This window comes from Nelumbo lutea, chromosome 5 (assembly GCF_056320005.1).
Source record: "Nelumbo lutea isolate HS-2025 chromosome 5, American lotus-T2T, whole genome shotgun sequence".
In the NCBI taxonomy this organism is placed as follows: domain Eukaryota; kingdom Viridiplantae; phylum Streptophyta; class Magnoliopsida; order Proteales; family Nelumbonaceae; genus Nelumbo; species Nelumbo lutea.
Window position 1 is genome coordinate 31,962,691 of NC_142688.1, and position 23,350 is coordinate 31,986,040.

The following is a 23,350-nucleotide window of genomic DNA, read 5'->3' on the forward strand; positions in this document are numbered from 1 at the left end:
TACAGGCATCAGGAAGTCTGACGGGACAGACCAAGTTAAGACCCCGGAGATATTACAAGCAAATTATGCAATTGAATGTGCAGCTCTGTTGCCTGTACGAGGTCTGAAAAGAGACCATAGAAAATTGGGAATTTACTACCTTTTGAGCATCTCCTATGATCTATTAGTGAGATTCTTAAATGTTTAGCCATTTGAATACCTTCTCGGAGCCTCTGTGATATCAGGGTCGGCTAGAGAAAACATTAACAAATAAGAAATCTCCTTTGTGATTCCTTAGAATGATACCCAACCCGGATTGAGAATGGTTTTGGTCTCCATCAACATTAATTTTAATGAACGGTGAGGGGGAGGGCACCATGAAATCACCGGGGAACTGAATCAACTGATAACTGAAGTTGGTGCTCGATCTGAAGTATGTCTCGCTTTCAGAGTATCAGAGTAATCAGCTCCTTAGTTTGGGCATTCGAGGCAGCAATAATGGATGAGGGCCTGAATGGAATGTTTTCAAACCTTGCTACCAAAGGGAAAGCCAATCATCAATACCTTTATCAGGACATTCCTCCACTCGAAGAGCTAAGCACGACCCGAACCAAATAGGTCGAAGGACTTGACAGTGGATGAAGAGATGATCCAAGTCCCCTCACTTTCAGAGTAAAGATTATCATAATCTGTTTAAGAGTGGAGTCTAGTCTAGTCTAGTCTAGTCTGAGGGTTTTCTATATGGATGCATCTCGTGAAACTCATGCTCAATCACAGCATAGTGGGTGTGGGCTGTGAACGTCTGCATCACGCTTTGTTTAGCAACGGAGAACACTACCGAATGGAATCTGCTGTATTTGTGTTAAGCCCATTTGGGAAGGCTTCTGTGTTGGCTGAGCCACATTAATCGAGCCCCGTAGTTATGTGAGATAGCTTCACCAGAAAGTGGATTTTGTGGTTTCTGTAAGTGTAATTCAAGCTTGGGTTTTTAACAAACACAGCTTCGTGGCGTTCTGGGTTTCTCAGCTCATGGAACATTGGAAGCTGCTGCGTGAAAGCCCTTCAAACGGACACTGGGTTCTGGGTTTGGGCTTCCCTGTTGATTTTTCTTTAAATTATCATTAAGGAATTCTAGCCGTTGTGACCATCAGTCCAACACCATCACTACGAAGTTGGTTTCAGAATTTTCATTGCTCGTCAGCTCACCATGCGTTCAGCCTTTGTTCTCTTCCAGTCTTCCTCTTTCCCACCTTCGCCTTCAATGCTGCATGGACGGGTTGAATTTGTTTGTTGCAGCAAAAATCACATAGGATAAGAAAAGACATTGAATATGCTCATTCTGCTTTGTTTACAGTGGAGCAGCGAAGTTGTTTATCTTGCTAGTTGGAACGCTATAATCAGTTAATCACAGCCTTCTCCAACAGCATTAATGAACCTTTGAAGGCTCTTATCATTCTTCACTGTATGTTACTTGATGAATTTTTGAATTGAAAGCCTTACCCATGTCCTGGAAAACCAGCATTGAAGAATGAAAATTTGGAAACTAGCTCATGACCAAAACTGTAAAAGCGTGCACTCAAACGCCAATTCATTGTAAGAACTGGGGATAAATTGGGAATTGAAATAAGTGGACCAGTTTGCATGTTGGTTGCCTTTGTTCCACTTCCATAAATGTATGAAATCGAACGGGCTTTATCTAATCAGACACGAATACTAGATCGCACAGCTCACTTTTGCCACGTGGACTCAGTTTTGGACCTTCTAGACTTCTGATGGCGTGGACTTTTCTCACCCGCAGAACTTTTTTGGCTTCCTGCCAAAAAAGTTTAGTTCAAGTTTTCAGCTGTTCTGCTTCTTCCTCTTCGATTGGCAGAAATTCAGACTAGTCTCCGACTCTGTGCTAATAGATCCAATATTAACGTGACGGTAAGCAGCAATGGCGGTTTTGACCGTTAATGCACTAAAAGCTCTGTTCAGCTTATTGGGTTGCTTGATGCTGGCGACTCTCATTTACACTTTGGTCAGTGATGGTTCTCCTTTCCGCAAAGAGCTATTGACACCGTAAGCAGTTCTCTGGTTTCTGGGTTTTCTTATACATGTTTTTGTTTATTAAAGGTTTAACTACTATGATTTTCAGACTGGACTCACTAGAAGCAGTGAAGCATTAGAGCCGTTTTTTTTTGTTTTTTTCTTGGGTTTGATTGTTTACTTTGTTGTTATTTGTTTTTATGTTCAATGGTTCTATTTATTGAATAATAGTAGTGAAATTGACATTTCATTCAATGATTTTGAGAGCTGTTGGAACGGTTTCTTTATTATTTTTTAAATTTTCGTCCCTGGTTTCATTTGCTTTGGATTCGTATTAATTTACTATAAGATCGTGTTTCTTTTGGTTTGACTTTACTCAAGGAGTCCGTTTTCCTATTGAACAAGAAAAAGAATGCATTTACATGGTCAAATTGATGTTCTACAATCATTTGCAGGTGGATGGCAGCAACCCTGGTTGATTTCTATATTAATGTTGTGGCTCTATCGGTATGATTTCTACACTAATGTACACAAGTTGAAGATGTTATTTGTCTGTTTTGTATGAAACTGCTGAAATAGAGTTTGAGCATATTTCATGGACAGATGAATTTACAGAGAACCTTTTTTTCTATGTGGACATGATTGATGCATTGAATAACTCACAAAATTTTTAGTATTTATTGGGAGTTGACTTGCATTAAAATTTGTTCTAGCATGCATCAATATATTATTGAGGATAAATGGAAAGAGTATATTGATACATGCTGCACCAATATTATATAAACATTTGTCAAGGCATTGACCAGCCCGAACACAACCTAGCTTCATATTTGTATGTAAAAATATTATAAAACATGTATTTATATATAAGTATTTATTTATTTATATGTGAATATATATAAGTATTTATGTATAAAAGTAAATGTGTATTTATCTATCTATATGTAATGTCAATAATTTTAAGTTTAAAGGCAAAATTTTTCAAAAGCATGATAACTATGCCCTTTTACATATAATAATGCTAAAACTGAATTGATCTCAACCCTCTTTTTGAAGCCTAATTGACATCAACCCTTGAGTCTAGGAAATAAGAACATTTATCAAAAGGAAGTAGAAAAGCTGGGCCAACCTGAAGGGTTAGAGTTGAGGGTTCCACAGCTTGGGTTGGGAGGGTTGACTGCAATCCGACCTAACCCAACCTGACTTGCACCCCTAAGTTTATCAGTGTTGGACATGATATATGCAGTATATGAACTATATACTGCCTGGATTCTTCTAGAGTTTGCTTTATAGCCTAAATACTTCTAAAATGTGTAAAATGGTGTTTTACCAAATCATACTACAAAAAATCGCTATATGTTAGAAGTAAATTTGACAAGATGTAAATATTGAGTAGCAAAATTTAGCTTTAGGAAATGGAGATTCATGCCCCCTTTCTTGTATAGATTTCTGTGACAGTATCCATATTTGGGAATCATAGGTGTGAGTTTTAAGAGGTAGAAAATCAAATGCATTGAGTTAAATACCTGATGTCTTATCCTAAATCTACGGGCTCAGCTAGACAAATCCTGTGTTGCAATTCCAGTCTGTCGATGGCCATATTTATGATGAATTAGTGAGCATTGAAACCATCTCTCACGACCTCAGTCCATGTCCTTTTTGCCCTACCACTAGCTCTTACAGACCCTTCAACTTTACCATTTCTTCATTTTGGTGCAACAGATGGTCTTCTAGGCACGTGTCCAAACTATGTTAGTCTACTTCTCATTCTATTACATATCAGGATTTAGGGCCACTCCTAACTTCCCAAGTTCCTTTTAATACGTTCATTTCTAATTCTCATTATTGGCATGTTTCTTTTGACTACCCAGCACTATGCTCAGTATATAATTGTTTCCCTTATAACCATTTACAAAATAATTGTTGAATTAGAAACCAACTGAAAACTTTTTGCAGTACTTCGACATATGCATGCATATCTATATGTGTATTGTGTATAAAAAAACAGTTCCTTGTTTTCTCAATATAGCCAAGGAAGATTTTCTTGTTAAATTTATTTTTCTTCAAAAATCAAGAAACCCTGATATTCTTATACACTGTTTAAATGCTTTAGGCTTGGGTTGCATACAAGGAATCAAACTGGATTAGTGCAGCAGCTTGGATAATTCTGCTAGTATGTTTTGGCAGGTGAGATTTCTTCACTTCTCTCGTTTATCTTTTGAATTTGGCAAGAAGGACAACCTTTTTTATATGAAAAGAAAAAGGCATAGAACGTTGGTATGAGGCATACGCCTCTAGCACGTCTCATGAAAAAAGTGCATGAGGCATACGCCTCTTGCACCTGAGGTGTATGCCTCAGAGGTGTCAACGCCTCTGGCATATGCCTCAGGGCGTTTTGGGAGCGCCTCGCCTGGAGGCGTGCCTCCAGGCTACACCTTTTAAAACACTGGTATATATGGTGGGTATTGTTCCACCTTGGTTGGATAATGTTGACTAGTTTTTCTCCCTCATGGTCATCTGCAATTTTCGAATTTTTTCAGGTTTGTCTTAACATTGGTAAATCTGCATTTATTGCAGTTTTTATTTTTAGCAAAGGTAACTTTTATTGAATTAAAACAGGAAGAAGTACATGAGTGAATGTACTGAAAGATAAAGCAGCTGAGGCAGAATTATAGAGGTAAGAAGAAGTCACTATACAAGCTTTCCCTAAAAACCAAACCCCTGATTTTGCAAGGCTGTCTGCAACAGTGTTTTGCTCCCTAGGAATCCAGACCAGATTTACATTCATTGACTCTAAGATATCTCAAGCTTCAGCTAGCAGATGTGCAAGTCTCCAAGGCCCTCCTTCCTTCTCCCTTAGCCACACTATAGTATTTGCAGAGTTCCCTTTTACAGTTAAGGAGCAAAAACCTAGCTATTTAGCAAGCTGAATTCCTGTAAGTGCTGACAAAACCTCTGTTTTGTAGCATCAGCCCTCCCAATCGGACCACTATAAGCCCAAATGGTCACCCTCTCCCCACGGAAGGCACCACCAATTCCTGCTTGGCTGGTAGATCCTTGGGCACTACCATCAAAGTTTTAGGGTCATCCCACCATCTTCCCTACAAGGCTTCTCATGGTCGATTCAGATCTAGGAGAGGACTGCATGATGGCTGGAAGGTTACTTTGGAGGTCATTTAGAGACGGACCTTTAAAAGCTTCAGAATTAATCACCCAAAGGTTACGGAGGAAAGTTATGTAGGAGATTATATCTTCCACATTTCTGAATTTATTTTCTAAGGTTCTGTTGTTCCTTTCTTCCCAAATACCCCAAAGGATTGCATGTGTCACCGTACTCCAATATACCCTTCCTCTTTTTCCTAAACCTTTGCCTTTCCACTGCCACAGGAGGTCCACCACCTTCTCAGGGAAAACCCAGCTGTAACCAACTAAGTTTAGGAAGAAACACCAAACCTTCCTTGTGACAGGGTAGTGGAGAAGATTGTGATTAGCTGTCTCACCATCACCACGGAAAAGAGGACAAACATGAGGGGAGATACATAACCTTCCTCTAAGTGTTAGGTATATGCAAAGATTATTATCATTTAATCGTTGTCTCAAATGGAATTTTATAATTGTAACACACATATAGGAGGTGAAAACCAAGCATTTGATAGTCCCTCCTAGAAATCCAAGAGGCCACAAAAATTAACTTGATTCTATGATTTTAGCTATTTGTTATATTCATTCTTTTGGGATATTAAAACTCTTTGGAGAACTAGACAGGAGAAGATTCTATGTAATGGATAAGTGCTGGCCACCCATACTCCTTATATTCCACATACTCTATGATCAATTTGTAAGCTATTACAATTTGTTGCTACATGTAGTTTTTCCTGGATTAGTGTGTCATGGAATATTTGATTTATAGAAACACACTTTTGTACCATATAAAATTTCATATTTTTCATTTCCACGTTGCATTTCCACTTTTTCCCATTTTCCAGTTGCTTTAGAATTATAGAGAGGTATTAAATGGTTCTGTTTAAATATGGACAATTTGAAAATTAATTGTAATATATTCTGCTACTTTGTAATTTTGTTATATGAGCTATATAATAATTGTATATCTCTAACTAATGCCTAATTACTCTTGAATTTCCTATTATATCATTCGCATAATTATTTTGTTTATAGTCATATGGTATATGACAGTATGATTACTTGTCAATATTGATTCCTCCATTCCTTTTTCAGCATTACTACTTGCACTTATATTGTTCTGCAACTCTTCAAGCTCTCATCTCAAGATTCTTTACAACATCCCATGTGCCATATTTTGTTGAGGGACAAAAATAAGTAAGCTCACAACTATGCATAACTCATCTTTCCTTTTTTTCTTTTGGTTTCCTTTTTTCCTTATGATAGGGATAATCATGGGCCAGGCTGGGCATCCAGGCTTTCCCACATAAGTTAACAAAACTATTTAAAAAGAAACTGAAAATTTAAATTTAAGTTTATGTTCAAAATTAAGAAATTATATACAAAATTTTATTGTCCTATACATACATACATTTTTTTTGGTAAGATACATACATACATTTTAGGTACTAGGCCTGGCGGGCTTGATGCAGGCCCATGCTATGCCTAGCTGGGCTTGGAGGAAAAACTTCTGCCCAGGCCCAAAAATTTCTGGGATGGGGTGTGCTGGGCAATGCAGGCCCAGACAGAAATGATTATCTTTCATCTCTACCTTAAGTATGAATCACTCACTTGGTGAATTTAAATTTCTTTAGGGATGATATTGAAAGAAATGGGAAGTTTTCCTTTGTTGTGGCTGCAAGAGTTCTTTTTAGCACATTGGGTTGCTTAATGCTGGGAACTCTGATTTATACTCTCTTAATTGATGGTCTCCCCTTCCGCAAAGAGCTGCTGACACCGTAAGTATTTCTTCTGTGGAACTTTGCTCTTCATTAATACAAATAACAATTCATTGAAAGATTAAAGGTACAATCTTCAGAACTTTATCTGAAGTTCTGAACCCACGTCTTGGGGGAACAAGCCTGCCATAGTGCCATTAATAGCTTATTAATTAGCATAGATTCCCATAATCGTAACTAAATTCTTTTATTTGGATTTTTATTATTTTTTTACCAAAAAAGAGTTTCTCTTGCTTAAATGTTTAATTATCACCGCAGTTTTATTTGATCAAATTGGGATATATAAATTGGTATATTTATGTTTGATCTAAATAGTTGTTATATAAGTATTCCAGATAAATTTATTTCACTTGATGTGCTCTTCTTAGTCTCAATCTTCATTAGATGAGATGAAATTGCTGAAGTTATGCTCTTCTACATCATATTGCACCACTTGTGACTCCTTACTCTTTAAATTTTAAGTTACATTTTTCATGGTAAACCGTGCCCTTTCATGGTGGTCAGTACCAAATTGATGAATCTAATATTCATACAACTGGAACTCTCAATGTTCCCAAGAGAAGTAATATGGTTCTTTTGACAAATAATTCATTTAGGTTGTCTTTGGGTCGCATTTCAAAGATCTGCAAATTCGATAATTCCAACCTTATGATGTTTTATTCTCAAATAAGGTTATCACATACTATGTATGGAACTGCAATGAAGAATGTTGTTGCCCTCCCCCCCTCTCCCCACCCCAATTTAGCTGAAACTATTTTACTGGCTATGGTGAAGGTTAGCAAAAATTTGGTGTTACTAGATTTTCTCATGTTAATTTATATCACTTTTGGACAACTGAACATGTCTAGGGAGAGTTAGTTGATGCTTCATTTAATCCTCATCATTACCACTATGAGGCTTATCATAAATCTTACAAGCTTCCAAGATTTAATGATGCCAACATATGAGGTTTTTCATGCAAGTTACCAACCTTTGGCTATTTCTCCACCTAATGGGCTTCTGAATGCTTTTATGACCATTACTAGAGGACAATACATGGCTAGAGAATGTTTATAATGTATGCTTTTATTTTCTCCTGAATATCTCAGCAGACTACATTCTATTTTTGAGCTTATCCATGAAGTTGGAATAGATGGATGGTAATAAACTGGTGCAACTCTGATATACACGTTTTATATTTGTCTGAGGGACTTTATTTAAATAAAACAGACACCATTTGGAGGCAACTGGAAGCCTTGTAAATTGTAATATCACTTTGGAAGGGATGACATGGCTAACTGGCCAAGCACCGGTGGAATTCTAGCCAGCCTACTATTTTGGCATATTTTCCAATTGTTAGTGTATTACTAGATTATGTTGCCCTTAGTTTTTTCTTAACTGTCAGTTTGGCTTGCAAAAATCATTTCCTTTTGTGGAATCATCTTTGTAAAGCATAGAGAGTCATGAAATAACTATTATTATTCCAGCAACTTTGCCACTTGGTTAAATTAATTTGATATTATGATAATCTTTTTGCAGGTGGATGGCCGCAACACTGGTTGACTTTTATATTAATGTTGTGGCTATATCAGTATGTTGTCACTACTCTCTTGGGTCATGCTTTCTGTTTAGAAGTTATTTATGTGATAGTGTTTTCTACTTTTCTTGAAAATTAAAGGAGCCTTAAGAAAATTATCTCTATCAGAATTTAACCTCGGAATATTCATGTGTTCACTAATAAAGTACTGACTATAATTTTCACCCGTTTTCTAATTTCTATCTTACATGTGTTCTTCTATACAAATTTATCATGTCAGGTTTGGATTGCCTACAAAGAATCAGGTTGGATAGGTGCATTCATTTGGATAGTTCTATTAATATGTTTGGGAAGGTAATCGTTCAACACTCAAAATTTTAGTTATTACATCTATCTGCTAATACAGTTCTCCAGTGCATTTCATATTACAAAGTTGATGGGTATCCTTTCTTTGGATGGGTTACATTTGATGGATATCAAGTTCTGGCCATTAAGATAAAATTATGCAATGTGCTCTGTTCTATTTATATTGACTACAACCTGTGATACATAAAATCTTCAACTATCAAACCTGACCCTGTAATTATTCCAAGGTTTCTTGGCTCCCCTCTGTTCAGGCTTAAGCTTATAAGTAGCATAAGAATAAACCATAATTCCTTATTTTACTTCCCAATCACATAGCCTTTACATGTTATATCTTCCATGGATATTTGCTCCAAAGTTGTCTTCATCACATTCACATGCTGTTCTGAAGTGTATGTGTTATTATGTTCCAATATATAAAATGTTAAAATAGTATTTTATAATCTTGATATTATTGTAGAGACTGTCTTGGGTCTGGAGCTACAGGATCTATGGTTGCATTTTGGGGCCCCTTAATGTGCCATCCATGGCTCACAATATCGGCAAGATTTGGCAAAGTTTTCCTGAAATTTTCCCATTTTTCTAGGTCGTGATGCAAACTTTTTTAAGAATGTGTTTTTCCTAATATCTCCAATATTTTGCTGATATGTTGGCGATATTTCAAATTTCATTGATAAACTACACATTTAAGTTTTAAAATTTTAGATTTTTTTTGAAAGATGTAAAGAGAGAGGGTAAGAAATCCTCACCAAAGTACAAGAAGTGCATCTATATCAATATGCACAGATCATTTACATTCAGCTCCTATGCAAAATATGCTCAAAAAATAATAGACAACCAACTTTCAGGGAATGAGCTAGCTGGCACCCCCACAAAAAGGCGTGAGCACCCAGCCCAACTCTGTATTGCCTGCTTCACCTTGCCAATAACTACTTCTATTGCCTCTTAATTAGATCCGAAGATTCTATGGTTCCATACTGCCCAACATAAAACTTTAGAGTATTATTAGAAGCTTTTTGATATTTCATTAAATTCATCATTTTTTAAATCTTTTCCCAAAGTAGCAAGTGGGGATTCAGTGATTGGATGATTTTTCATATGATTCACTTACTAAATCACTATAATTCAAAAGAAAAAATGTATATAGTAATAAAAAAAGTCAAAATGGCAAGTAAATGACATACATAGCAAGGAGAAGATGGCTAAAAGAGAAAATGAGTAAAAAAGAAAAAGAAAAGGGAGACAAAGAGAAAGATGCCTATTCAAGTCTCTCAACCTTCTCTTATTTGATCTATACAGTTTTTTGCTATTATTTTTTACCCAGTCACCAAAGAGAGGTTCTACACCAATAATCAGAATTGTCATATTATTCCTGGCCATCAGATTTATATGCTGTTTGCTGAGATTGGTAAGAGTTCCAATAGTAGTTCTCTCAACTTGCTAAATTTATGCCACAAATATATGTGGTTGCAATCATGTTCTAAGTTGATCTTTTACCCAGTAAGTCTTGTTTGGACCTCCTTAATTATGGTCCCCGTTCTCTGAATATCAGACTTGTTTTAGGTTATGGGGCCTCAAACCCTAGCTTGACTAGTCATCGTTTTTAGTCCCAGGTAAGTTATTGAGAGCATTAACTAATTATATTTTACTTTTTCACATGGAAATATAAAAGGACAATTACCTAATGTAGGTCCCAGCTATCTTGGGTCTTGAGAGGGATGGACTGGGTACAGACCTAACTTTTGGAATTTCTTGCACAAAGTGGCCACTCTCAGACTCAAACCCTCAGTCGCATTCTTATTTCCTTTTTTATTCCTTTTTGGGTATTTCTAGTTATGACATGTTGTATGAGATTAACATAAACTTGGCATATTCTTTTTCCTATCTTGAATATTTTTATTTATTGTTGAGTATGATTTTAAGTGTAACTTTGGCAGGCACAGCAATCTTCCCTTCATGGTTTAGCTATTTCTTTTAATTATATAATAGATTTTGAGAAAATTCCTTCTCTTTCACATTTGTGAATGTCCAAAATTTAAGTTACAATGCCATAGATCTTTATATATGCTATGAAACATATTTTTTGAATGAATATTGATATTTTCCCTTGCCCATTTTCAGCATTACAACTTGTTCATATATTGTCATTCAACTTTTCCGACTCTCATCAAAAGATCCACTATATCTTATGTTATTGAATGGTGGCAGCAGGCAAGTATGAAACGCCCACTAATGCTTTTATTTGATAGTAATGTTGGACCATTGATCACATTCACATGTTATGAAACAAAGAGGAGATATTTCCACCTATAGGCTTTATATTTATAAGTGGGAATATGTTACTAGGTTATCTATTATGATGTTCATGAAAGAAACTTCAGACATGAATAACTGATCAGCATCTTATATGAAAATACTGTTGGGTCCTATATATAATTGATCAGTTACTCATCTATGCCATGAATTGTCGTATAATGGTAGACTATCTGATACTGAAATTAAAAAGCCCCTTTCTCTTGAGTCACCAAGGCAATTTATATTTTTTAAGCTCAACAGAGAAATCAGGAAGTAAAAAGCACAGAACATACTTGAGTGTAGAATGCAAATATAATAGATGTCCCACAGGACTACTTGAGCCACACGAAATTTATATTTTACATAGTTTCTTGTGGAAGATCCTGATCTATGATCTCTTAAGTTGTTTCAAGATGGGAGAGGATTGCCTTACTTTATATGCAGGACAAATCAGTGACAGATTGTACTATTAGCTGAAGGATTCATAGGTTTTATGTGAACATAGTTTACAGGGTGAAAGGGAATTGGCTCACTAATATTTGGGCATGGTTGACTGTTTCTGCAAACCTAAATTTACAAAGCTTGGGTGTGCTCATCACTTTGTTCTTGATAGGATAGGAACTTTTACTATAATTGGCAGATTGAGTAAACAACCTTACTTCCATATTTGGAGTTGGTGTTATTTATGACTTCAGGACAATTCCATCTCAGTATTTGTAGTTTGTAGCTATGCTGTATTGGAGATTTGAGAAACTTGTTCTTGTATATTTGGAATGAAACATATTTACTTATAAAAAAAATGGGAAAAATGAGCCTTGGCATTCTAAGATGTTGCCCACAATAATACATTTGGTTGGATAATATGGAGTTTCATTTGCTTTCTCTTTATTCCAGGAATGGTTTTAAGATGTTGGTCACATCGCAAGTAACTCCTTGAATACCATATTGTTCTCAGCTTGTGATGGTGGGAAAGGCAAAACTACGTCAGGCCTTCGGTTTATCAAAAATAAAATCTAATATTGAGCAATTCCTGAATTTGATTCAGGCTGAAAACATATCTTCAATGCATCATCTTCTTTCAAAGCTTGCAGGTTGATGATGAATGTAGTGTACCATCAAATATGTTTCTGATTTTGTACTCATATTAATTCAATCTTTAATTGGGCTTGGCAGAGATATGTATTTCTATAGGAATTCAAGGAAATCTTCGGTAAAATATCTCCTATTGACTAGTGAAGCATTTTTTTTATATCCTTCCATATTTCTATTTCTTTGCTCAAACATTCTGCAGCCTTGGAGGCATTAAAGTCCATAATTGTTTATGGTAGGACAGAAAACAGGCTTGACAGAAGATAAAAGGAGTATTGAGTCAGAAGGAGAACATTACGCTGATCTGTTATGCATCGAATGATACCCAACATTGATCATATATATCCCAGTGTTCCAATGGATGTATTACTTGTACAGAGTGGTTACATGTTAGGGTTTTAGCAGATCAACATTGATCATATATATCCCAGTGTTCTTCATGATGCTTGGACCAATTTGTATGAACAATTTGCAGAATACACTTTGATGCATTTTTCTAATTATTATTATTATTATTATTATGGAATTGCTTGTATCAAAGGATGAATGGAGGAAACAATGCAATGCCAAAACGAGTTCCTAGTTTCACATACGAGTAGAAACAAAACAAGCATGCATAACCAGTAGTTACAGACTTGATTAATAAGATACCTACAACCAGTCAACAACTAGAATTGAATGATGGTAGCCATCTGCTGCAAGCATACATTTTAGCCACAGAATTAGAAGCCCAAAGCCAAGGGCTCATTTGATCTTGATCCTGTTGTGGATTTGTGCAAGAGGCAACTTGGATTGCAACTTGGAAACTTGGATTCCAAGTTGCCAACAAGTAGTAGATGGGAATGATCTTTCCAGGGAGGAAAATATATTAAATAGAGTTGCAGTCAACGCATATTCCTCCTCTTTATCATATTTTGATGCCCAATCTGATTATGGGTGGCCCAAATTCGATCCCTACTTTATACATCAAAGGAAATTTTAAATTTATCTTTCTCCTCCTCTGCCTTAAAATGATGAAACTTAAACCATTCAAGCTTGAGGACCACCGAACCAGAGCTCTCAATCTTCTGATGATCACTACCTCTTTACGAAATCTTTATTGGCAAATCCCCTTGTAGAGGTCCTAACATAATGCCAACGAAATCAAATTCCAAAGGATTAGACGACTGAGACCTCTAACCAGCCAAGGTTGAATCAAAATGGATGTCTTTTGGAGTAAATCTTGACGAGCATCAGAACGCATAGTCGAGTAGGAATGGCAATGAGACGGGTTTGGGGAAGAGATTACATTCCCCATCCCCGACCCTAACCCCCAAATCACCCTTTGTCCCCGTCCCTAATCCTCGGTAGGGAAAGGAATCCCCCTCCATCCCTGACCCTGACGGGGATGAATTCCCCATTGGAGATCTGAATCCCTGACGGATTGAGAGGTTGAGATAGAGAGAGAGAGAGAGAGATGACCGTTTGGAGAGTTGAGGTCGGCGACGAGAGAGAGAGTCTGGCAGGCAATGGCGTCACGAAAACAACGGTCAACGACGATAAACAAAGGTTAGAAGGACTGACAACTAAAAATCTTCTTTGAGTATCTCTTCTCTATCGCTTGAGAAGGCACGAAGCTAGGGTTCGGAGTCTTTTGACGGCGATGGCGGGCGAAAGCGACAGCGGTCGGTGATGAAGAGTCGAAGACCAAGGCACACACGAAGCTAGGGTTCACTAGTTTAGCTATTCTAGAGACAGAGTTGAGAGTTCTTGACTTCTCTCTTCCCTCTATCGAGGGTTTTAGTTTAGTGTTTTACACATTTACTGTTTTTTAAGTTTTAATAATTAATATTTTAAAAATGAATAATATTATATATATATATATATATATATATATATATATATATATATATATATATATTAATTGGGGTTGGGTCGGGGCAGGAATTGCATTCCCCATTCCCATCCCCGAACTTGATCGGGGATTTAGGGATCGCCCCATCCTTGACCCTGAATCACCAAAGTACCTCACATACCCGACCCCATTGGGTCAGGGAGCCCGGGTACCCGTCGGGGACAAGGAAAATTGCCACCCTTGTAGTCAAGTTCTAGAGCAACCGCTTTGAACAAAAAAAAAAAAAAAAAAGAAAAAGGTCAAGTTCAGGGTTCCAAGTGCACGTGGCACTTTTTTCTTAATTTTTTAGAAAAAATAAACTAATTGATTCTCATGAGAAGTATAAGATGGATCTATCCATGATCTATTAAACTCATTGCTCTAACGACAAATCAATGTGTTTTGTAATGAATTTTTAATATATTATTGGAAGCTCCAACATAGTTTGATGTATTATTAATAAAGTTTTTATATGGAGAAAATCTATAATATCCAAAGGGCTTTAACCAATCAAAGCCCACCCCATGAATTTTAATAAATACCACTTGATTGGTTAACTCATTTATGATCCTAATTGATTGACCACAAGTTTTTAGAATATCATATCTTTCTGGTATCTTAGTCAGTCCCTTTCTAGTACTATAGCATTTCTGGTATCTACATGTTTTAGACTTTTAATATTTGTTGACTGTGATGCATCTCTTATTCTCTTTGTATAAATTATATAAAAAAATGCATTTTTTATTTATACCATATTTATAATTATTTTAACTTGTTTAATATTATTAACGTACTTGTGGGATTTGTTTGAGGGAAGGGACTGATACATGTTAATCTGGTTCAAGTGAGGCTGGCTAAAATTTAATAATTACAGTTATCTCCCCTAAAATTTTTAACATTTGTAAGTAGACGTTTCTGTTAAAATCTTTTAACAAGAGGTACAAAAAATGTTCATTATTTTCTAAATTTTCTCTTCACATTAATTGTTACCTGACCTCAAATCCTTCCAATCTATCCATTTTGAACATTTTCATGCATGGGGATTACAATAACAATAGGGAAAGATTGCAACTTCCAAATTTTAGGGAGGTTTCAAAAACGATAATAAACTTCAGGGGGTTCTTCAGCAATTTATCCTTAATAGGAATCGTACATTTCTAAAGCCTCGAACAAAACGATTCCGTGTGTGTCACGGTGGAACAAACGGACAAGAGCCACGTGGAGATCGTCTGTGCCCCTGACAAAAGTATCTTCTACTAAGCAGCCGTAGACCTCAAAATTTTCTGGAGGATGAGCAAACGGAAAAGATTATTTACAATACGAAACGATACACACAATAGTCTCTACTGATAATGGTCTAACCATCAGATTCTTCATCCACTGGGCCCGTACTTAAGATGGAGTAGATTAGTGGGCCTCTCTGATCTCATACAAGGTTTCTTGTTTATATAAGTCTTAACCAGACAACAACAACTAACAAATAAATAACAACGAGGAAAAGAAAAGATAAACGAAAACTTGACGATTCGCTCCATTTCTTCGTTTAGAACTTTGCCTAACTCTCTTTTTCTGTTTCTGTTGCGATCTCTCTAATGGCGTTCTCTGCGAACATTCAGAGTCCATCTTTTTGCCGTTTGCCCATATACTCGCCCGTGCCCAGAACTTCTAATTCCGTTTATTTTCGATATTCGCCTTCAAATCTCAATAGGAAACCAATCTCGATTCGATCAAGTTTAGTTACTGGTACCTTTTTCTTTTCTTTCCCTTTTTTTCTGGGTTGTTGGCTCTAATTATGTTCTCTTATTTTTGTGTTTGAAATATTGAATTTGTCAGTTTCTTGATGTTTTTGAGACCTCATGTATTCGTGTTTTCGACGGTTGGTCAGTTCGTGTCACAATTTTTTTGTTTTATTAAATGATTCTCCAAGGAAAAAATTTTACTTGCATCTTGGTTTTCCTATATAATATTTCTAGTAGTAGGACTGTAGCTCTGTTAATTTCTTTTCGCACGTAGACTACTGAGAATTAAAAAGCTATCGGAAAAAGTTTCAAGCGGGGGAGGCAGTCATCTTGCTTACGGTTTTTAAATTGATAATATGGACTTAAAGCGATGGTTCAAGAGCTATCTTGTCCCATCTATATTGGAGTTGGCTACATCGAGTCCTGTTCCGCCATTTCATTCTGTTCAATACCATAGCTATCCATTGTTAAATTATAGGTCCTTAAATCATTTCTCACTATGTCAGTCCATGTCCTATTTGGTCTGCCCTAGTTCTTCTAGCTCCTTCCTCCTTCAATTTGTACCAGGTAACTTCTTCTCATTGTTGCTAAAGATGGTCTTCTCTAAGCGTGCCCAAACCATTAGTCTACTTTCCCTCAATATATCTAGAATGAAGTTGGGAAATAAGAATCATTTAGGTGCACACCCCTAGGAGATAACAACAATCACTGATGGTAATGTCAAAGACCCTAAGAGTATGGCTTATCAGTCATCTTTATTTAAGATGTCAGAACCACAGTGGTGCTGCTTTTGCAAGAAGTAGCTGAAGATAAGAGGATGCCATGGTTGATAAAATCAAAAGAAGAAAGAAGGAAATTGGAAAATCAGAATCAAGTATCCTTACCGATATTGGTTATGTATGGTGGAAGACCGGCAGTTCTAGTTTTCAAGACCAATTGATATCGACTATAATGATCTTTACTGGGTTTTCTTTTATCACATGATGAAGATACTCTTCTTTAGAACATTCAATTTTTAGGCTTTATATTATTAGCTTAAAGGGTGATCTTTGAGGAAGGTGAAGCATAACCATACAGGAAACTGTTCTTTTAGAGCTGCACCATATAGCTAATACATGTCAATGGGATGGTGCACCATGATAACATATGAAGGCTGGAATAGGTTATGTTGAGATGGGTCATCGGCCATGTATATTTAGCATGTCACACATCCTTGTTCTGTAGGCAATGGTTATATAAATAGAACTTTTCTTTTGCTATTTGAAATTTCAAATCAATAAAGAGAGAGTTCATTTTTATATTTATAATTATTCTTTTGCCGATATCCTTATCAACTTCTGATGAATTTGTGATAGTTTTTCTTTTATGGTTAGGCCATAGAAAAATAATCTATGCAATAAATATTGATGATAACAATTAGAAATATATAATGGGCAAGGGCTTTGGGACAGGTCCTTCAAGGCATTCCTATTTGTTTAATGAGATTAGGCATCTTTTGATTTCTTGTTTAGCTGTTTTAAAATGATTCACTGGGACAATGCAGAAGTTCAGTTATTATTTATATTCCTTTCTCATTTCTAGTAGCTCCTTAGATCAAGCTCCCAAGCTCTAAGGTTGGGTTCTTGATTCAGGGTGCAACATGTCTGTTATTTTTCCTACAAGTTTCTGGTGATAATACACATTATTTCTATAATGATTTAGAGGGGTAAGGTAAGGAGATGGAAGGAGAAACCTTCTATGTTTGCACTTTCTATATGAGATTGTTCATCTCAAGGGTTTTGTACCAAATTAGCCTGAACTTTCTGTGCATATTACCAAGATAGCTTCACAATTCAGTGATCTGATTGTGTAGTTTGCCTTGAAAAAATGTCAATATTGAGATTCATATTGGTGGGTCATGTGTGATCTGTGTGAGAAGTAGGAAAGTTAATTTACATTCTCCTATTCTTAAGGATATTGGACCATATAGAAATATCACTTGTTTTAATTGTTAAGAAAGTTATTTCAACTTTCTGTTTCCAATGGAGGTACTGTTGTTGAAAAAAAAAAAAAACTTGAAATTGAAGAAGGATGTCCTTAAATTGTGCTGCTTGATTTTTCTTTCTTTAGATTCTCTAAATATGTCATATTCATTTCATGATTAAGGACCTCAAAATTTATTCTATATGTCTTGCTTTGTTTCTGGAGGATTTCATTAGTGAAATAAAAGGAAGAAATTTTAACTTGTGAAATGTTAAATATGTTGTAAATAAACTGGTATTGTTCACTTGTTATTCAAAATGTTGAGAGATTTTATTAAGATTTTCATGATTTGAATCTCTGATAAAGAAAAAGGCCCTTACCCAATGTCTGTTTCAGCTATTTGGTTTAGACTGGATACAGACTTAACCTTTGCTATTTTTTTACACAAAGTGGCTGAGACTCGAACCTGCATTCTCATTTCTCACACTTAACAGCCTTAGATTTTACCATTTCATCAAGCAATGACCACTGTGAATATATACAAGATCTCATTTCCACTCCCCATTATGTTTCCTAATTTTCCTGTTACAAATGTTGAGAGAAGGAAGGCTTCAAAATACCCTGATAGCTTACCTTGATATCAACAAGTTCATAAGAGCAGATTCATAACAATGCGCATTGGGAAAAAGTTATTTGGGATGATTATTTTATAATCTGATATGATAGTGGTTATTGTAGTTCCCTTTGTAATCCTCTTTTCCCCCCTTCTTTGTTCTGCTTAATGAAATCTTTACCACCTTTCAAAAGAAAAAGAAAAACCTGAAACTTTCCTTGATATTAAGTTTGTAAGTGCATAATCATAATAATGCTTACAAGGGATTCAATTTTTCAGCACCACCAACCTCTGGGGGTTTTGCACCTGCAATTTCTCTGACGGAGAATGCATTGAAACATTTGAATAGGATGAGGTCTGAGAGGAATGAGGACTTGTGCCTAAGAATTGGTGTTAAGCAGGGTGGATGCTCTGGCATGTCTTACACAATGGAGTTTGAGAGCAGAGAAAACACAAGACCTGATGACTCAGTCATTGAATACAATGGTTTTGTGATCGGTATGCCTCTTTATCTTCTTTATTTTTTCACTTTCTTTCTGCTATGAATGAGTGGAATAAGTACTGAAATACCAGGATCTCTTTATCGTTGAACAAGGCATTTATAAAATTCGGGCAGTCAACTTTGTCAAGACTGACATATAGCACCTCAATGTGGCATGCCAAAATTTTTCCACCAAACCGCAACATACAGTAGTCCTGCTAGAAACTGAATTTAGATATCAAATAAAGAACAGTTTCGTTCATATTAATAATTTTCTATTTGAGTACTGATGAAAGAAATTTCCTACCTAAATTGCTTGCCCAGGAAATTGAAAATTGTTAACAGGGCAACTGTACAACTTATACTCCAAAAAACTAGTACATGTGGCATACAAGATAGATAAACTGAAAATACGTTGAATCCTGAAACTGGTCCTTGTTATCATTACCATTGTATTAGAGCTAGGATCTCTGGCTGCAAGGGTGAAAATCTTGTTCCACTATCTCCAGAGGTCTACTAATAAGCTAGTTGATTACCTTGCTAGAAGTGGTGTAACAGAGGTGTGAAATGTACTGTGGCCAGATCTTAATGTGGTAGGATTCTTTTGGTACATGGGGTTCCATTTTTTCCCCTTTGAGAGTCACCATTATATATACTTCCTGGCTCTGCCTTTTCTGGTTTTAATGAAGGTGTCGTTTGGCAAGCCCTTTTTGAAAGATCTGACAGCCAAAAGACGTAGTGGGCTTTTACATAAAGATCTTGGCAGCCCACAGACCATTTGGTTGGTGGCATGTCTTTCTGCGTGAAGATGAGACAATAAAAGGTGAGAAGCTTCATTTCTAGCTTCCCGAAATAAGATCAAATTGAGTTTCTCGCGTCTTTTTGGGGTGGAGTCTTTTGGTGGCTAGATTTTTCCCCAACCAAACTGGAAAAGATGAAAATGCGGGCTGCCGGGCTTCTAAACAGACGACGGCCCAGTAGCCCATGCAGAAAGACATGCCAAATGGGGCCAACGTTTCTGTTGATCTTGTTCCCTTGTTCCCTGATCCAGAACCAAAATAGGTCAGGAGATGCTTTATTCAGTTTAGAGAGAAGCCAGCAAGAAGTTGGGGGATTTTATTTAATTTGTTTTGCATTGTATGTTGAGGGTGGGGTGGCTTTTTTTGTCACTAAGTTGAAAGTAAAAGTGCAGCAGTAGTCAGTGCAAGCTGGGCAAGACAGAAATGGAAACTCACCAGAGGAAAGTAACTGCAATAAACAACAATAGACGTAAACTACTCAGGGAAGAATGAGTCTACAATTCAGATTTCCCCACTCCTCCCCTACCCAGTTACCTTTGCTAGGGAATCTTGATTCCCAACTCCTCACTCTACAACTCCTACTTAATTCATCATAGATGCCTAATCTCTCACCTCTCTAATAAGGTGCTCTGGAATCAAGCCCCTCTGCTGTCTCTGAGTGAAAAATAGAAAGCGGAAAGGAGATAAAAATCCTCTACAAGCACTAAATCAACTAAATAAGAATTATACTCATAAAAAATAATTACCCTGGTAAATACATCATTTCTCAATATAAGTAAGATAAATCAAGGATACTTTGATTTTATTTAAAATTGTAAAAAAATAGAACTATGTACAAATATTAATTGGAAATATGTGTTTTATGGTAAACCAATGTTTATCTACATGGTAGTATCGACTTGTGCCTAACACATCAATGCAACATCATGAGATGGCCAAATTTCAAACATGAAGTCATCATTTTGTAGTCCTTGCTCATTAAAAGTATAACAATTTTCATATTAATGCAAGATTTGACTTCAATCTCTAGCATCATCTCTTTTATGTGGTTATTCCCCCCTGACTTCTTTCTATTTTGCAGTTTGCGATCCCAAGAGCCTTCTCTTCCTATATGGAATGCAGTTGGACTTTAGCGATGCACTTATAGGTGGAGGTTTCTCATTCAAGAACCCAAATGCTACACAGACTTGTGGTTGTGGCAAATCCTTTGCTGCTGAGATGTAAGCTCATGTTAAGAACAAAATTAAATGAAAATAGGATGGATATACTTGTGTAAATTAGATTGAATTATCAGGTGAGTGCCTATCAACTGTTTAAAGATTGGTTGGCAATTACATGTAGAACTAAAACATCCTTACAAATGATTGTATTACGAAACTTCCAGTGTTGCCACTTGCCAGGACATTATGCTTGTAGCTGCACTGAACATGCTTATGCATACACTACAGAGTTCAGTGGTAGTCAACTCTTACTTAATTGCTCATGCTTATACTTTGGCGGTTCTATTACCATATTAGACGCTCAATGGAATCTATTCCTTTCTGTTATTGAGTTGCAGCTCTAGCCTCGTGTGTGTGTGAGAGAGAGAGAGGCAGAGAGAGACCAACATAGCCTTATAAGGTAGTATATGTGCTTCTGCATCTGTTATGCAGATTTCCTCATTCATGCCCTTCCCTCCTCTTTGTGATGGGTCACTGTAATGTTTATGCATAACATCCAATGGAACATTAACAAATGCTATCTTAATTATGGCGGACCCAAATGTACATTTTTCAAGTCAGAAAGACCTAAAGAAGCCATCCCTGTTTTTGAGATGAATTTTCCTTGCAAATGAGCTACAATGTTCATTGAAAAAAAAAAGGAATTACAATGTTTCTTATTATTGCAGTTGAAAAAAAAAAAAAAAACTACAATGTTTACACAAGAATCCTTAGTTCTTTGTGCCCTCTTCAATATGAACCCCAAATCCGAATCCGAATCCAAAATAATAATACCATTACAAGCCTTCTGCTGAAGAGAGGGAATTCCAAATAACCACTGCGCAATCATCGTTGGCATGGTTTTAGAATAATGCAAAACTCAATTTGGACGTGAAATTAAGCATGTGATACATTATAGAGTGAAGATGGGCCAGGTCGTTTCTGGATAATATGACAAGACATGATTCATGTAGCCGATCCCATATAGTTGATCAATGTTTCCAACTCGTTATGGATTCGACTATGATATGGAAAAGATATGATATCTGAAAAATGATAGTCAATCATGTGTTATTTATCAAAATTCATGGGTGAGTTTTGATTGGTCAAAACTCATTCCATACCATGTCTTTCCCACATCATAGATTTTTCATGGTTAAAATTCATTCAACTCAAGCGGTTGAACCATTGATCCATTTGATCTGCTCATCCAATTAAGGGTTACAACTTACAACACATAATTTTGGAGGCCATAACTTCGTGCTCAATTGTGCAATTGGGTTGTTTTTCTTAAGTAATTTTTTAGATCTTGTGCATTGCAATGTACTTTTTCACATATAATATATGTATAAATATGTGGCAAAGCAGGTTAGGCTAGGGTAGGCTAACATGGTCTTAGGCTTAAGCCTAAAGCCTAGGCCCAAGCTAGGGGTGGATTCCAATTGAGCCAACACGAATATTAGATTATTCAAGCTTGGCTCAATAAAAAATTATATTGTTCGAGCTCAATGAGCTAAAAATCGATTCTACTAAAAAGCTCATATGTTCAAGTTTAAGCTTGACTTGAACTTGACAATGAACCAAGCTTTATATAAAAAATTAAAAATTAGACAAAAATAATTTCTTATTGTATACATGAAAAATAAAATTATATATATAAAAGTTATTTCTTATTATACATATAAAAATTAAAAATATTATGTATAAACTTGCAAGCTTCGTAGCTGAGGTTTATATTATTTGAGCTTGGTTCGATTAGCAATTGAGCCATTCAAGCCATGTCCTGCAAATAATCGCATCCAATCCACCCTTACCATCCGTAGCCCAAGCCTAGAATTTTGGGGGCAGACCGAAAATGATAATATTTTTCATAATTTTGTTTTTTCTACCACATGATCAATCGAGCTAACCTCTCTTTAATTTTTATAATATAAATATATAATTCCCAAAACTTTTCCTTTTTCACTCCCAAATTCTCCAATCTCTCTTCTATTTTCCCTCACTTGATAAATCTATTTTCCTACATTAGATTTTTCATTTATTTATTTTGTTTTTGTTGTTCATGTCTTGGCTCTAGGGATGGCAACAAGACAGGTTTGGGGAGGGTTTTGTAAATTCTAGATGCTATACGTCTTTTTAAATCTTTCAACTCGCACTCGCATTAAACCCCGTAGTGGGTTGGATTTTGAGAATCCAAACCCTCCATTGCACATGCAAATGCAAAACACTCCTTGACCCTACCCTTTAAATCAGCCCCCGACAAAATTGCACCCCACAACACATCCCTATTGGAAACATCTCCCGATGATAATACTAAGAACGATGATGCCATCATTAGGAGATGTTCCCAATACATGTCAGGGATGTGCTGTGGGATGTTGTGGGGCAGAGTATTGTAGGGGGTTGATTTGATCTCCCTCTCTGCATATAAGCGGGTTGGGTTTAAAACTCGTATATAATTTTCTATTATTTCTTGGTATATAAAAACAATAAA

General features: G+C 36.2%; 2 protein-coding genes across 11 annotated transcripts; both read left to right on the forward strand.

Moving 5' to 3' along the window:
* Positions 1-65: 65 nt before the first annotated feature.
* LOC148851478 (uncharacterized) lies at positions 66-12,715 on the forward strand. Of its 9 annotated transcripts, none has more exons than XM_088945383.1 (10): positions 66-2,040; positions 2,463-2,514; positions 4,121-4,194; positions 6,244-6,345; positions 6,783-6,926; positions 8,445-8,496; positions 8,723-8,796; positions 10,927-11,016; positions 12,274-12,310; positions 12,434-12,715. In XM_088945383.1, exons 1-10 carry the CDS (start codon positions 1,916-1,918, stop codon positions 12,509-12,511), a joined length of 828 nt encoding a protein of 275 aa, XP_088801509.1. In that variant the 5' UTR covers positions 66-1,915; the 3' UTR covers positions 12,512-12,715. The 9 variants fall into 9 exon arrangements, 7 of the variants coding, with proteins under 7 accessions (XP_088801509.1, XP_088801510.1, XP_088801512.1 ...); XR_016099363.1 differs by having other exon boundaries at positions 206-2,040; positions 11,995-12,310; positions 12,429-12,715; XR_016099361.1 differs by having other exon boundaries at positions 206-2,040; positions 11,995-12,310.
* Positions 12,716-15,533: 2,818 nt separating this feature from the next.
* On the forward strand, positions 15,534-21,034 carry CPISCA (chloroplast-localized ISCA-like protein). 2 transcript variants are annotated; one of them, XM_088945392.1, is made up of 3 exons: positions 15,534-15,793; positions 18,656-18,874; positions 20,739-21,034. In XM_088945392.1, exons 1-3 carry the CDS (start codon positions 15,655-15,657, stop codon positions 20,879-20,881), a joined length of 501 nt encoding a protein of 166 aa, XP_088801518.1. In that variant the 5' UTR covers positions 15,534-15,654; the 3' UTR covers positions 20,882-21,034. The 2 variants fall into 2 exon arrangements, with proteins under 2 accessions (XP_088801518.1, XP_088801517.1); XM_088945391.1 differs by having other exon boundaries at positions 15,538-15,805.
* Positions 21,035-23,350: the final 2,316 nt, after the last annotated feature.